This window comes from Zootoca vivipara, chromosome 15 (genome assembly GCF_965207765.1).
Source record: "Zootoca vivipara chromosome 15, rZooViv2.hap1.1, whole genome shotgun sequence".
In the NCBI taxonomy this organism is placed as follows: domain Eukaryota; kingdom Metazoa; phylum Chordata; class Lepidosauria; order Squamata; family Lacertidae; genus Zootoca; species Zootoca vivipara.
Genome location: NC_142598.1, coordinates 9,119,751 through 9,135,207, shown reverse-complemented (window position 1 = coordinate 9,135,207; position 15,457 = coordinate 9,119,751). Strand labels below are relative to the sequence as shown.

The window sequence follows — 15,457 nt, the reverse complement described above, 5'->3', positions numbered from 1 at the left end:
CACGCACGTTTTCCGGCTTCCGGTTTGTTTCGGCGATTTTCGTTTCGCGCGCCTTCTGCGCAAGCGAGTAACGCTGTGGGGGCAGGGGGCGGCGGAGGGGGTGATTTAAGTTGGGGGTCCAAGTCCAACGTTAAGGAACCAAGCGAAAGTCATGTGGTACGATTTCCCCCTGGGAGGATTCGGGGGTTTACTTCCAAGTAGGCACCTCGACGCGCCTCCAGCCTGTAAATATTGACAGGGCGACTGTACAATGCACAATGCTAGTTCCCCATCGCCTCCCTGCCACCCTTCTTAAATATTGGTATATTTGCGATTCGGTATTTTCCTCAGGCGAATCAATGTCCTTGTGCGGTACAGCATCAGCTACTGACTTTGCCTCTCTGTAGGGCATTAGAGACAGTCGTTACATTTCCAAGACAGGTGAGAGAATGGCTCTAAATGTCAGCAAGGGTGTTTTCAGATAATGGAAGGTCTAGAATTTTGTCCTGAATGGGAGCCCAGTCACGTGACAAGGACACTGACCATCTCTTTCCTTCCATATGGGGGAACTTCACCAAAGTAAGGCTGAATACTCAAGTGATTCTCCAAAAAGGAAAACCTTGTGCTTGAAAGTAACTCAATTCCTCATTGACAAGGGACAGGCCATGCTATCATTTTCTACAATCCTATACAATATTCTCTTTTTCAAGAGTAGAATTTTATATACTCTTAAACCACTTTTTGGCAAGTGACCTTGCTTTGCTATAGAGCACAACACTCATCCAAACACAGTACAACACAAATCTGTTTATGGGCCAGACATGAAGTTTAATTTAATAGAAATTTTCTTCAATCTTCCATACATTCAAGTGTGAACAAGTGAGATGACTCCTCGTGTTAGTCTCTGCCTCCATAGGCTCTTCGGTTCCTAGCTCTCTGCCCGGACACATCTAAAGCAGAAATCACCCCCACCCCTAGTGATCCTCCAGCTGAAGCTCTGCAATGACCACCACCACACCCCAACACACACAAGGCTGTCATATGAAATATCTAAAAGCTAAGGGTGCCATCCAAATTGGGTTAAAAGTAATAGTTTGCTTTGCTCATTGTACTTTGTGCTTTTTAAAAAAGCACCTGATTTGTCTAATGGGCACAGCAGCAAAAGTGACTGTTACTACTCTTAGAACAAGACAGGATGTCAACATCCTTTGTCTTACACATCATACAATACTGGTTGTGTCAATTTTGTTTCCTGGAAGCCATCTAGTATTCCATTCCCAGGTATCCCACCCCTTTTAAGTATGAAACTACCATTTGGAGCTTCAAGTATCTTAAAAAGATAAGCAAAAGGGCAGGCAATACAGGGGAGTTCTGCTTTATGGACATCCATTTCTGGAGGGTGACTGGAGTCAAACTTTTGTGAAAAAGTGGCCATATTCTTTAAAAAAAAAGATGGTCAATGGCATCATCCCCATTTCAAAGGGTTATGTTCCTACAGTTAGCCACCTTAGGATGCAGGTTCTAGTTCTCCCTCTACACACATGAATGAATAACTGGTGACATTTGGGAAGAGGGTTAAGACAAACAAACACACCAATAAAAAAAAGTTCTTTTGTCTCATAGAGACATTACTGTTATCCCCTCTCCTTTGTTGGGTTCAACCAAGCAGACTGCATGGTACAGGCCCAGGGCGAGGCTCAGCCAACAAGCACACCTAACCACCCCTAATCACAGCTCATCCTTCAGTGGGCCCTCTGTTTCTTCCTCCTCATCCTTTTCTTCCTCATCCTCCTCATCCTCTTCATCCTCCTCATTATCTTCACCCTCCGGTTCATCGTCTCCTTCCTCTTCTTTCTTCTTCTTATCTTCTTCCTCCTGCTTCTTTCGTTGCTCCTCATCCTGCTGCTCTTTCATTTTCTTCTCAGCATCCTAGTGACAATTTAAAGGGATATATGTTTTTGAGTAGGGGTTACCATATTAAGTAGGACTCAGGAGTATGGTGCTAAAGCAGGCATCCCCAAACTGCAGCCCTCCAGATGTTTTGGCCTACAACTCCCATGGTCCCTAGGTAACAGGACCAGTGGTCAGGGAAGATGGGAATTGAAGTCCAAAACATCTGGAGGGCCGAAGTCTGGGGATGCCTGTGCTAAAGGCTTGAAAACCATGCAACTGCCCTCATCTCTCAGCAAAGATATATCATAGACCATAGAACTTAGCGATGGCTACAAGCTTTGAGTGTTTGCTCATTCCATACTTAAAACTCATGGAGGGCAGAAAGGAACAAAATACATCAACAGATAGTAAGCCAAAATCAAATCTCCATATTCAGGTTGGTAACTTCCCATTTGTGCACAATCGGCAAGGGGGCAGAACAGGGCAAGCTTATGCACATCGGACGGACACAGTGCCTCAGAATGCAACCTCTGTAAATGGGGAGTTGCTCACATATGAATGGGGGAAGGCCATCACTTCCATACCTTACCACTGTGTTTGGACAAGGCATCTGGCTATTAGAGAGAGAAGCCTGAGCCTTGGGCTCTGATCCACCAACTAACTTAGCTTTCTATATTCCACCCTTCAGCATACTATACTTCCAGGGCTAATCATGAAGTATTAAGAACATAATGATAAAAAGTGGGGGAAATTGTGGAAGGTAGATCTGAAATTTACATATTGTTCTCTTTTGAAGGAAAACTACATGAAAATGATGTACAGAAGGTATATTACACCAGCAAAAAATGGCAAAAATGTATAAAATCGGGTCAAACATATGCTGAAAATGTAAAGAAAAAGAAGGTACTTTATATCATATGTGGTGGGAATGTAGAGAAGTCAAAAAACATTGGGAGATGATATATAATGAATTGAAAAAGACATTTGTAAAAAAAAAAACAGAAGCATTTTTGTTTGGGATTTTAGGACAAGTCCTGCCAAGGACTTATTTATGTATGCTACAACAGCGGCAAAAGTCTTGTTAGCACAAAGATGGAAGAATGAGGAAATCCCAACGAAAGAACAATGGCAAGAAAAACTGATGAGTTATGCGGAGTTGGCAAAGATAACATACAAACTACGTGAGAAGCACAACCGTGACTTCAAAGAGGAATGGGAACTTTTTTACAAACTATTTAAAAAGACAACAGAACGAATTGGACTCCTTGGCAGGTTTTGAATAAACATCCACAATTAGTAGAACATATGATAGAATATTGTGCCATATCACCAGCTAAATATTGTGATATTACAAACATTGTGGTATATCAGTATAAGAATGGAGCGACATTAGCTGGCTTCACGATTTTTCCAGTATTATGATTTTTGCCAGTGCCTGCTCTTACGATTCACTGCCCCCTGCTTGAGGCAGGGGAGAGCTGAGCCAACAGAGCTAATACGGGCTCTGCAGGAATTGAGAGAAGCATTGGTTGGCTTAATGTTTTTTCCCAATTGTGATTTTTTCAACACACACAAAGATTCGCAATATTTTGCTAGGTCAAAAAATTATGAAACCGGTATGACAATAAGGACTTCAAACTGGTTTTGGATGATATATCATAGAAGGAATGAGATTGAGGCCAAAGGTCACCCTCAACATTTTAACATAGTCCATAGCATTTTCTAAAGCTCAGAATCTGGAACCTGCTCATTTGAAGTGGAGATGAAGATTATTCATTTAAAGCACTTTACAGAACCTAGGTAAAACAAGATAATGATGTGGTGACGAACCTGGCCATTAAGATCAAGAAAAATGACTCCTTACCTTAGTGGCACCCCAGGTTTCATTGCCAACTTCTTCAGCAAATTTCTCATCATCAGTAATCAGGAAGTTGTCAAAAATGGTGCCAGACTTGACCTGTAGCAAACAACAATGAGCTCCAATGTTTCTACGTAACTCTAGGTTTTTCTGACAGCTTATAAAGTAACGAAGCGTTTCAGCATCACTTCCAAACACACTATAAGTAGGTCTTGAAATCAGCCATAATTTCTCCACCATCAACTCCAGATTCATTTAAGTATTTACACACTACTTTTCTCTCATAAATCCTGCAGTTGAACACAGAATAAGACATCACAAAATTGCCAATGACAGCTGCTGCTTTTGATACCACATTTTGAATCAAGACCACCTTAACAGCATAGCTATTACCATCTTGGATAAAGGCTGTTTATATGTTCTCTTTTATTACTACATTGTAGTTATGGTATTCCTATAATTTGGTGTCTGGACACAAAAGTGCCTTAGATTTGAGACTGCTCACAACTTCTATTAACATTTATTTTACTTATTTCAATAATTTTTATCCTGCTTCCCCACTAAATGAATGCTTGAGAAAATTGGCAGCTGTGGCAACTAATTTATCTTATTAAGTTAATATGTTTTCTGTGAAGTTACTTATAGTTTTCTATGTCCTCAAAGTATACACCACAGGAGCATATACAACAATCCTGAAAGTCAGGAATGCCACCAATAAATCCAGAACACATTCAGATGCTGGGGCAGGAAGCACTGGAAAAACAGGAAACTAGGCAAACTTGCATCCTTAGATAACGTTCTTCTATGCTTAACATCTAACCTGAACTTTTTAATAGTAAGCTTCTGGCTGGTATATGAATGTGGCAACTTCTCTTTTGTGTTGTTCGTTGTGAACAGAGCATGGAGAAGTGGGATATTGTATCAAGAACTCACCTGCCATAAATCCAAGCCAATAACACCAAAGTTTTCAAAGAAGTAAAGGTCAGGATCAGGAGTGTACTCAGGATTATCTATCTCAGGATGAATCCATTTCCCTTTGTAGTTGGGGTTGTCTATCTGACGAGGTTTCCACTCTCCCTGCAAAAATATATTGATGAAAAATAACAGTAAATCCAGAACCTACAACTGACACACAGAGCATAAATTTCCAGTTTTAAAATAAATCTCCAACACTTAGTGGCCAGCACGTTTGATAGCTTAAGCATGAAAGGGACAAACAGAAGAATAAAAAAATGAATGGCTTGCATTAATTCCAATTTTAATTCAACCTTCTTATAGATGTATGTGTACATTCAACGCTCTGGTGGTGTTTTAAAAAAGGACACCAATTACCATACTTTTCAGCGTATAAGACTAGGGTTTTTTTTACTAAAAAATCATGTTTAAAATAGGGGATCGTCTTATACATGAATAGCGCATAGGGGAAATGTGGGATTGGTTGATGCCAGGAGCCGGAGATTGTCTGCAGTGTGTTATTGGTGTCTGCGGCAAGGAGTAGTTGATTGGGTGTCGCTGCGGCAATTGGGGACAGACCTTAGGAGGCTGTTTGTGACATGCGCGTGTTAGTGTCGGTCAGGCAGGTGAGTGATTTCCCCCCCAAAAAGCTCAGCAACTCTAGGCAATCCTCCCCCCAAAAAGCTCAACAACTCTGGGCAATCTCCCCCCCCCCATTTTCTTAATTTTTAGTCCCCAAAAATAGGGGGGTGTTATACACGGAAAAGTACGGTATGTTCATATTCCTGTGTTGTTCAAAACATCCAAGGACCAATTTGATTTTTTTTCACCTGGATCATACTATTAACCAATATACTTGTTTTCAACATGTCTATAACTACCTACCCAGAAATACAAAGATAACACTGAAATTTTATATATATAGCAAGGCCATCTTAGACCAAGAGCTTGAAGTCTAACTCCAGTATGATAGATAAGAGAGGTGGTTCTAAATCCAGGTAACAAACCCTCTTTGCATTAAGAAGTGTTTCAGGGGCAACCATTAGAACAACCACCCAATAAAGATTCAATATAACTCATATTTGCAGAGGAATAAAATATTCTTCTATATTAAAAATGACATTTTGATTAAAGACTAATTATGAGGGACATCACTTTAGAAGAGGCATTCATCTGCGTAAGGGACAAGGGGGTGCCTCTTCTAAGACTGCTTTCTTTTAGACGTCTATTAATTAGAGGCACTTAAGTGAGGAGTTTGGTGGTGTGGCTTTAAAAAAGGAAAACATCCAACACTGCAGCCTTAGCCACTACTTACCTTGTATTCTGGATTTTGGATTACTGGTGGTTCCCACTCGCCATCCATCTCTTCATCCCAGTCCTCAGGCTTCTTGGCATCAGGATCAGGAATATGTTCTGGCTTATCCCAGTCCTGAAAACAAGTTGAGGGAAAAATAGGTATTAGGCAACGTTCTCACCCAACCAAGATCAGTATTGCCTTTCTGCATTGCAGGGGTTGGGCTAGATGACCCTCAGGGTCCCAACTGTACAATTCTGATTCTGCACAGCCATCAGTTGAAGCTACAGTGTCACAATCTCTCCTCACCCACTCACAAATAACATAACCATTTCCCCAGCTCCCTCTTATTGTCTACCCCACAGTTGAAACTCTGGTTTCAAGTCTGGTGCCTCTGTTTACATTGCTCTTACGTGCTGTGTATATTGTTGGTGCTATACCACCACTAGTACACACTAACCTCTGGTTTTGTGTCTTCAGGATCATCTATCTTAGCTCTTTCATCCCAGTCATCTGGTTTCTTTGCCTCTGGATCCTTAATTTTCTTGGGAGGCAGGAAATCCCAGTCATCCTCCAAGCTGCCAGACTCCACTTTGTTGTTGTCAATCTTTACTTCATATGTGTTATCAGGCCGCACGATGAGGGTATAAAGATGTGTAAACTCGTCATCCTGTCAAAGGAAACAGCTTAAAACTGAGGATAACAGATTCCCTTTAGCCTAGGGTGGAATGCTTTTCAGCAAGAAAAAAAGAAGGCAGATTTAAGTCAAGCTTCCCACTGATACTGCATACATTTCCACAAGTCTGACTACTAAGCCATATTAATTTACAACTAAACAGTATTTTTTACACAGCTTCATTTTTTGAACTAGGCTTTGCATTACTATCACACTGAATACATTTTGCATGCTTTCATTTTTTACCTATGGGGAGTGCCTTATTCCCATAGAGCCTCTATTGTGAAAAACAATTAAATATCAAAACCTGCACACTGGACAATTCTATTTCCAAACAATTAAATGCCCACAATTGTTTGAGGCAAGGCTGAAGTTTCTGGGTAGATTCAGAGCAGTATTTTAATGTTATAAAAAAATGAATGTTAGAATGTAAATAGTTGCATCTGATAAATGAACAAAAGTATCAATTTAGACAAAAGCCTCATTTAACTCTATATATATGTTTCGGAGCACCAACATGTTAAATTAATAAGAAATTTCATATTTATAAAATTCTTCCCAATGGTAGGCCCATGCAGAGTAGCTCCATTGAAAATAATGGCTAGTGATCTCATTGGGTTCAATCCAATAATAACTTTGGGGAATACAACCTAATATCTGGTTTGATTTAATGAATATCAATTCTACCCATTTTTATCCATACTGCTTTCTTTCTAGGATCAGAATTTCAAAAGGACTTTGCTCAGTTAGGTCTCCACACACTCACTTTACAACGGATGTCCTTATTGATTAAGACATTTTTGCCTTTGTAGTTGAAGATCACATGAACTTTCTTGGTACCTGGGCCACAGATATCAGGACCTGCATTGGAGACAAAGGACATAGGCTTCATAACAGAATTAAAATGGAGGCCCACACCCAGATGATCAAAAGGGGGCAGCAAGCATTCAATTCAGTCTCATACCACAATGCCCACTTACAAGAATACAGAAAATACTCAGGGGTTCACTACTGCATAGCTTAATCATTTCCCAATAACAAACGATATTTCTCAAATTAGGTGCCATTCCAAAAGCAGACCGATGCAAGTGTTGTAGAATGGTTTCCAATTCTTGCCTAGCACCATGCAAGGCTATACCCCCTGCCCTCTAAAAACCAAACACCATCATGCCCATTTACTGGCATACAGTACATGGAGGAGGCCCAAGGGATGACTATCAACCCTCATTTTGCTGCATGGGCCTCTTGACCCCCTCCTACAGCCTTACAGATTAGCAACTGCCCAAACAAGTATGTATTTCAAGCAAGCGCACTCACCAAACATGATGTTGTACTCAGAATCCCCATGCATGTCCTCTTGGTTCAGGGTGGAGGGGAAGAGTTTCACATAGCCACCTCCACAGTCAATGTTTTGTTCGTGTTTCACTGTGAACTGGACCACCAGGGTCTTATCCTTGTTGCTGAAGCGATCAAAGAGAGCAGAGAGTGCATAGAAACGAGCATCCTGGCTTGTCTGAAGTCCTGGGAAGATGAGACATAGTCGAGGTGTATATAAGAGACCAGGATATCATTACAGTCATACAGACACTTCAGGTTGCGTCTTTTCGGGTTGTGCGCTGCGCGAACCCAGAAGTACCCGAGGTTTCGGCACTCATGCATAAGCACTAAATCGCGCTTTGCGCACGCGCGGAAGTGCAGAATCACGTGGTGCTGCGGGTTGCGAATGCGCCTCCCACGAAGATCACGTTCGCAACCCGAGCATCCACTGTATTATAGATGACAATAGTGTGCAAATCTGATTATACAATACCCTCAACAGAAACCCGTTTTTTATTACCTGGGGGACCAGAAGTGGAAGAATAATCCAATGTTTACAAGTCTGTCTACAAAAGTTGTGGCAAGTGAAGACTCAGGGATTGCACCAATATACTGTACTACCATTTAGTAAGGCAAGCCTGATCCTGTGCAACACTGCAATCATCACCTTCAGATCTAGGACTCCATTTGTGACTGAATTAAGAAACACAGTCCTCCAGAACATCTCCTTTACCTTTGTCTTTCTCTGCATCTCCATAGAATTTGCCAGCAGTAAGCTTGAATTTCCCATAGTCAGACTTGTGCTTTGATTCTACCCAACGGCTTGTCCAGGCATCTAAAAGGAACAAAAGGAACAAATTTTGAAACTACTGTAAAGAGCTACAATGATTCACCACATACATTTGGTTAACACTGAGCTACAAATGCTCCCAAGACCACAAAGGGAAAATCAAAAACCTTTCAAATGCAACATGCGGCATGAACATTTTCCCCCTGTTCTGTTACAAAAATAATTTTTGCAACAAGCTTACATTTTTGTAATGTTGCAGTGAGCCTGTACAAGGAAGCAAAACGTCAGTCAAGATCAGTTTTGGTTGCAAAACATCATGCCTCACCTCAATTCTTTTAAAATGAGCTTACCACTCGACTTGAAGCAAGCTAAACTGATTCACCTTAATATACTGGATACAATAATGGACTATCTGGTATGATGACTACAGGTATGAGCTGGGTCCAAAACCTTGCTTTTGGCCATGACATGTGATGGCAGTCTCAGGACAAGGCAGTCTCAGGACAACTGCCCAACACAACATCTACTTTGCTTGAAGTGATTACGGTGATTTAGCATATAATGGGTTCTGTGACAGAAAATAAAGGATTTATATGTGGCCAACATCTCAACCCCTTTTCAATGCTGTGATGCATATGAGATCTGTATGCTGATTCTGCTTTACTTGTTATTAGATGACTTCCCCTGTTGGCTACTGCAGCTCTTGCCAATCTGGCTCACACCAGGTATTTGGGGACCACAATTCCCCAGCAGGCATGCACCAAGTTAGTGAATTGTGGTTTACTAAATGGTCCTCTATTTTTGTGGGTTCCCTTGATCTTTCCTCCCAGTCAGATCTACTTCACAAGGTTGTGGGAGATGAAGTTGGCAACATGAATTTGGCCCATAGCACATTAAAAGGGTGGAATGCAAAAAATGATTAGTGAGCAAATTCTGATCATGTGTAAGTTAACATGAACTTGAACTAGAATTTGTTAAGATAAAACACTTGTCTTAACCTGAAAAATCCTAGCAACAATTTCAGCAGTGAATAAGAACATGCTTTACCTGATCACTGCAGACGCAAATGACCTACCCAATTTCTATCCACCATAAAATGCCTACATATAATATGCTACAACAGAAAAGCAGTATTAGCATCTTCACTTTTGGGGTACTGGTTACATTTAAGAGGGGGCACTGCAACTGCATGGCTTCTAATGTAATAGCTTTGCTATGAAAAATGCTTAATTAAAAAATGTGTAATTGAAAGTGTTCAGGTTCACAAATGAAATGATTAACACACAATCCTATACATGTCAATCATATGCCAAAGTGTTAAACATGGTTTACTCAAAGTTAAATGAAGACTCCAGCTTAAGTCTCTATAAAGAGGAACAAGGGAAGACGCATATCAGACGCTCCACAGCAGCTGGGCCTCACTACTGGCAATTTCAGCTAGTATTATCAAAAGGCTCTACTGGACAATAATTGACTCCTGCAGCAGTGGTGTAACAAAAACTAGTCTTGAGGTGCTAAAACAAGCTAAACAACTTCCACTCCCATCTTGCACCAACACCCATTTCTATCCTTATAGCCAGGCACATAACACAGGAAAACCACCATATTTCTGTAGAGTTTTTAAGAGAAAAAACAGCTGGCAGGGTCTACACTGCTTTTCAATTATCCACCCCAGGATGCACCTGTCATTTTCGATACTCGCAATGGGCGGTCTGTGTGTTCTAGAGACATCCCCACAGCGATCTATTTAGCCCGTGTTCTATATCCCCATGGCCCCTGCTGATTATGGCTTAATTACCTACTCCCCATCGCATCCCAGGTCTAGACTAGACACAACAAGACCTATGTCCTTGTCACACATGCAGTTAAGGTGGTATATTCCCCAATGTGTGTGTGTTTGGGGGGGGGGGGTTATAGCAGGTTCCATCACATCTGCTAGCTGCTCTCAAGCGAGGCTCTTAAAAACAGCAACTCAAAAGGTAGCATATGAAGCTGCTCCTGTGAAATGAGAAGATTATTGGCAGGCCGAGTTGCTCCTGAAAAAATGGGAAGGAGTGTGACAGAATGAATGCATCCTTCGCACAAGTTCCCTCTCTTAAGGTGCAATGCCCATTTTTACCTTGAAAGGTGGGGGGGGGAGAGCAGCCATACATTCCTCTCCACATCCTGCCCTTCATGTGACAGGATCATGGAGCTCCCAAACAAGCAAGCCCCTTCTCACTCTCTACACCAGCCTTAAGGGACGCTTTCTCCCTCCTGGTTCTGACAGCTGCGGAGCCCGCCCGCCCGCCCTCCCCGAAACAGAAACCCGGCCCGCTCCCAGTCGTGCCTCGGCCTTTGCTGGCTTAAGCCGCAGAGGGGCATCCACCCCTCGGGCCCACCCTCCACCCCCAAAATGGGAATAAGGCCGACCCCGCCCGAGGCGCGCGCGGAAATACTCGGAAGGGCTGCAAGGAAAAGCGAATATCGCGATCCTGTCATACGACACTTGACAATTCGTGGGGGGGAGCCTTCTAAGATGGCGAGGGGAGCAATTACATCGACGCGCCCCCTCCCCCGCGGCCTCTAAGCCCCTCCTCAGGCGGCACAGCCCCAAGCGATGCCCGAACTCCCGCGGCCCAAGGGAAGCCCACCCGGCCCCCGGGAGCCTCCAACAAGCCCCCCCCTCCCAGCGAGCCGCGACTCTCACCTCCGTCCCCGAACTCCTCCCTGAAGTACTGGGCAGGCCCGGCCGACGCGAGAGCCAGCAGAGCGCAGAAGGCGAAGAAGGGACCCATCTCCCTGCTTAAATTTTATTTCCCCGCGCGGCGGCCCTTTATAAAAGAGCAAAAGCTCCACTTCCAGCTCCGGAGGTGGACACCGACGACAGGGCGACTGCGGCCGGCGAGGAGCTTTCGGTGCTCTTTTATAAGGCTGCTCTCCGAACGCCCGCCCACGCCTCGCTCCGATTGCTCCGTCCGGCCCGAGCTGGCGCTGCTATTGGTCCGCCGACAGCGCGGCGGGCTGGGCGGCACCCCCGAACGTTGGCGTCCCAGATGGCTGCTTCTTATTGGCCGCCGGTCCCGGCCAATGAGGCACGACCACGCGTTCGGGGGGAGACGCCCCCTCCCCTCCGCCGTGGGTGCGTCACCCGTTTTTTTTTTTCTAGCAACAGCCCCACGTGAGTGCAGCGGGGTTTTAAAGGGCCAGTTCACGGCAATCTTTCCCACGGCCACCCCATCCCCTCCCAAGCCAACGCGTTAACTGGAATAGCCATATGCAGAATGTGTTCCCAACACTAACAAGCACACCAAGGTCTCACAGTGAACAGCTGAATCAGCCTTGTGCTATCTAGCCAGGCACCATATAAATTGTACTGGCAGATCTCTAGTTAGATGGCGAATAATTGGAAAGGAACCTGGATCAAAAGTACTCAAAACAGGTGCCTACCCCCCCCCCCTAAATTGCTGGGTCTGGAAGAGCAACACACCTGAAGTGTGCATGCACATGAAAGCTCATACCAATGACAAACTTAGTTGGTCTCTAAAGTGCTACTGGAAAGATTTTTTTTATTTTGTTTCGACTATGGCAGACCAACAAGGCTACCTTCCTGTAACTTGCACCGTAAGAACACACCTGAAAGGTTAACACTTTTCTTAATAAGTTTTCCTGGACTACAGTGCACTTCATCAGATGCATCATGAGATGATGTCCTGCCTAATAGAAATGTCTTGGGGATGGAGGCCGTGTTGTAAACCTTCTCAATGAGGAAGCTCACCAAGTGACCTTATACTAGGTCATCTTCATGGGTCTTATAGATTCATAGAATCAGAGATCATAGAGTTGGAAGGGACCCCGAGAATCATCTGGTCCAACCTGAATATGCAATTGTCCCATATGGGGATTGAACCTGCAACCTTGGCATTATCGTCAGCACCACTGTCTAAACAACTAGCATTGTTTATATCCAGCTGTTTTGAGGAAAGCATAGGAACCTTGAGTTCACTGGAGGAAAGGTGCAGTAAATAAGTTAAATACATAAATAAATGAGGGCAAAATTAATTAAATGCAGGAAGTACAAGTGATTGAAATTATTTACAGTGCACGAAAAAAGCTGTTGATAATGCACAGACATGTTGCCAGTAGCACAATTTCCCCATCCTCTAAGGCTCTCTTACAAATAATTAAAAAATAAATAAATACAATGCCCATGATTCTTTTGGGGGAAACCATTAGTCTTTGGGACCCCAAGGGTCATTTAGTCCAACCCCCTGCTATAGAGGTAAATTTGATAAAGGTTTAAACCATATCTCCACCTCCCTCTAAAGATGCTTGGGAACTGTAGTGTGTGTGCGTAGCCTGTTAAAAAGGCAAATAGTAAAATGCAAATATTTTCGGCCACATTTACCAGTAACTGGCTAAAAGATTTCGTATCAGCTTGTAGTAGTCTGTTCAGAGATGGAGAGCACCAATGTGTTTGCATGCTCTCCTGAATCTATCCCCATGATAGCTCTGCAACATTTCTACAAAAACTGAACCACTGGTTTTACCAGGGATGTGTGCTAAGAAAAGTACAGTGCTCAGTTGTGTTTCAGGAAAGAAAAGAAAAGAAAAGAAAGAGGAAACACTGAGGAGGCTATGAGAGAGCTACTGTTTCTAAAGCACAAAAGTAGTTTTGCAGAGTGATTGAGTAACTTACTCAGCATAAAGCATAGAGCCACAACCGGGACTGAAAAATAGCAACCACAAATGAACAGAAAACAAAGGCAGCATGGTTGGGGCAGAAGAGGCTAATAATGATATAGGCTGCAGGACTAATATAGCAATTGTTATAATCATAAGGGCTTCGGTAGGGTAGATTGCTGCACAAGCAGGAAGAGACAGCTTTACTGGAATCAAATTATTACATTGGGGAAAACCTGCATGTAGCACAGACAATTGCACCACGCTCTGCCATAGCCATAGGCAACTGGGAACTCACAGCAGCCCTCAGACCTTCTCTTCAGACCTCCTCTACTGCAGTCAGCAATCCCAGGTAGGCCGCCTTATTACGCAGCTCAACTACCGGTACCTCTCCTCAGATAAAGCAGAGCCAAAGGTTGTATGTCAGACAACCCCCTGCTTCTTTGATCCCATCAGAACCAAACAGGTAGCAGGAAGCCCTCATCTCTATGCACCTCAACCAGGGGCTTACCTAGGGCTCTTTGCTGGTCTTTGAACGTATTAAAGTTTTACTTACTTACTTACCTAGGGCTCAGCCAGGTTCGCATGGGTGAGACAGACAAAAAGCTCTTAACCCCTCACTCCTGCACTTATGCGAGCAAGCCATTGGTGTGTATAGAAAGAACAAGAGTCCTACCCAAGCCTCTATTGCTATTATTCCCCTTGGAGACCTTTTCAGGACCAAGGACTGTATTGGCACCTTCCAACCTCTGCAGAGAGGAGGGCATACACCAGCAGTGGGCATGGCCAAAAAGGGCATGTGGTCCCCCCAACAGCTTATTGTCTGTGTCTCTTGACTGACACAGGAGTCAGTCAGGGAGTAGAGCAACTGTATTGCTGCCTTTCCTTCCCATCAGAATACAGTGGAACCTCAGTTTATGAACACCTCGGTTTATGAATTTTCGGTTTATGAACGCCGCGGACCCATCTGGAACGGATTAATTCACTTTCCATTACTTTCAATGGGAAAGTTCGCTTCAGTTTATGAACGCTTCAGTTTATGAACAGACTTCCGGAACCAATTACACCCATGCTTCAGTTTATGAACGCTTCAGTTTAAGTACTCCATGGACCCATCTGGAATGGATTAATCCACTTTCCATTACTTTCAATGGGAAAGTTCGCTTCAGTTTATGAACGCTTACTCCGCGGACCGTCTGGAACGGATTAATTCACTTTCCATTACTTTCAATGGGAAAGTTCGCTTCAGTTTATGAACGCTTCAGTTTATGAACAGACTTCCGGAACCAATTGTGTTCCTAAACCGAGGTACCACTGTATAATGCATTTTTCTGAGGTACCACTGTATATAGTCCCTCTGAAAAATGAGTTGCCACCTGACTCTTTTTAAAAGCCTGTTCACAAAAGTATATTTTGCCGTTTCTCACGAGCATACTAACTTGGGTTTTCTTTGGTGGTTATCAGTAGACAATGTTCTGCAATGATGGAAGGACCCTGTATTTTCTTTGCTCTTTCTTCCCCACCCCCCACCCTCTTTATTTAGATTAGATTGGCTTTTTATTGTATTGTATGGCAAAAAGTTTCAATAAAATCTATGGAAGGCTGGGAAGACCCTGCTCTATATCCAAATGGGCAGGAGTGGCTGGGGAAACCCAGCCAGATGGGCGGGGTATAAGTAATATATTATTATTATTATTATTATTATTATTATTATTATTATTATTAACACAGCATCCTCTCCTGCAAAGCTTAATGGGGGAGTGTGGGGCCATATGGGGAGAGGTACTTTCTAAGAGCTAAATTATGATTGTACATATATGGGGAGAGGTACTTTCTAACAGCTAAATTATGATTGTACATTTTTACTGAGAATTTGATTGTTTTATCTTTTTTGTAAACCACTTTGAGGGTTTTTTTTCTACAGTCAAGTGGTATATGATTTTTTGTAAAATGATAAGTAAATGCGGATCACACTGAGTCAACAGGCTCACACCCAATTAACTGTGTGCATTATTGCATCTGAAATATATGCAG

At 43.0% G+C, this 15,457-nt stretch overlaps 1 protein-coding gene across 1 annotated transcript; it reads right to left on the bottom strand.

Annotated features, from left to right (window-relative positions):
* Positions 1 to 786: 786 nt before the first annotated feature.
* On the bottom strand, positions 787 to 11,624 carry CALR (calreticulin). Its single transcript, XM_035140815.3, has 9 exons — positions 11,451 to 11,624; positions 8,705 to 8,806; positions 7,972 to 8,175; positions 7,421 to 7,515; positions 6,439 to 6,648; positions 6,000 to 6,113; positions 4,664 to 4,807; positions 3,737 to 3,829; positions 787 to 1,908 (listed from the first exon to the last, which is right to left on the bottom strand). The coding sequence occupies exons 1-9, from the start codon at positions 11,536 to 11,538 to the stop codon at positions 1,708 to 1,710; spliced, it is 1,251 nt and encodes a 416-aa protein (XP_034996706.1). The 5' UTR covers positions 11,539 to 11,624; the 3' UTR covers positions 787 to 1,707.
* Positions 11,625 to 15,457: the final 3,833 nt, after the last annotated feature.

Excerpts from the sequence above, each read along its gene's own strand:
- CALR (XM_035140815.3), bottom strand. The coding sequence starts at position 11,538 with ATGGGTCCCTTCTTCGCCTTCTGCGCTCTGCTGGCTCTCGCGTCGGCC. Across the intron at positions 8,807-11,450 it reads GGAGGAGTTCGGGGACGGAG|ATGCCTGGACAAGCCGTTGG; the intron begins GTGAGAGTCGCG and ends TGTTCCTTTTAG. Across the intron at positions 1,909-3,736 it reads AAACCTGGGGTGCCACTAAG|GATGCTGAGAAGAAAATGAA; the intron begins GTAAGGAGTCAT and ends AATTGTCACTAG.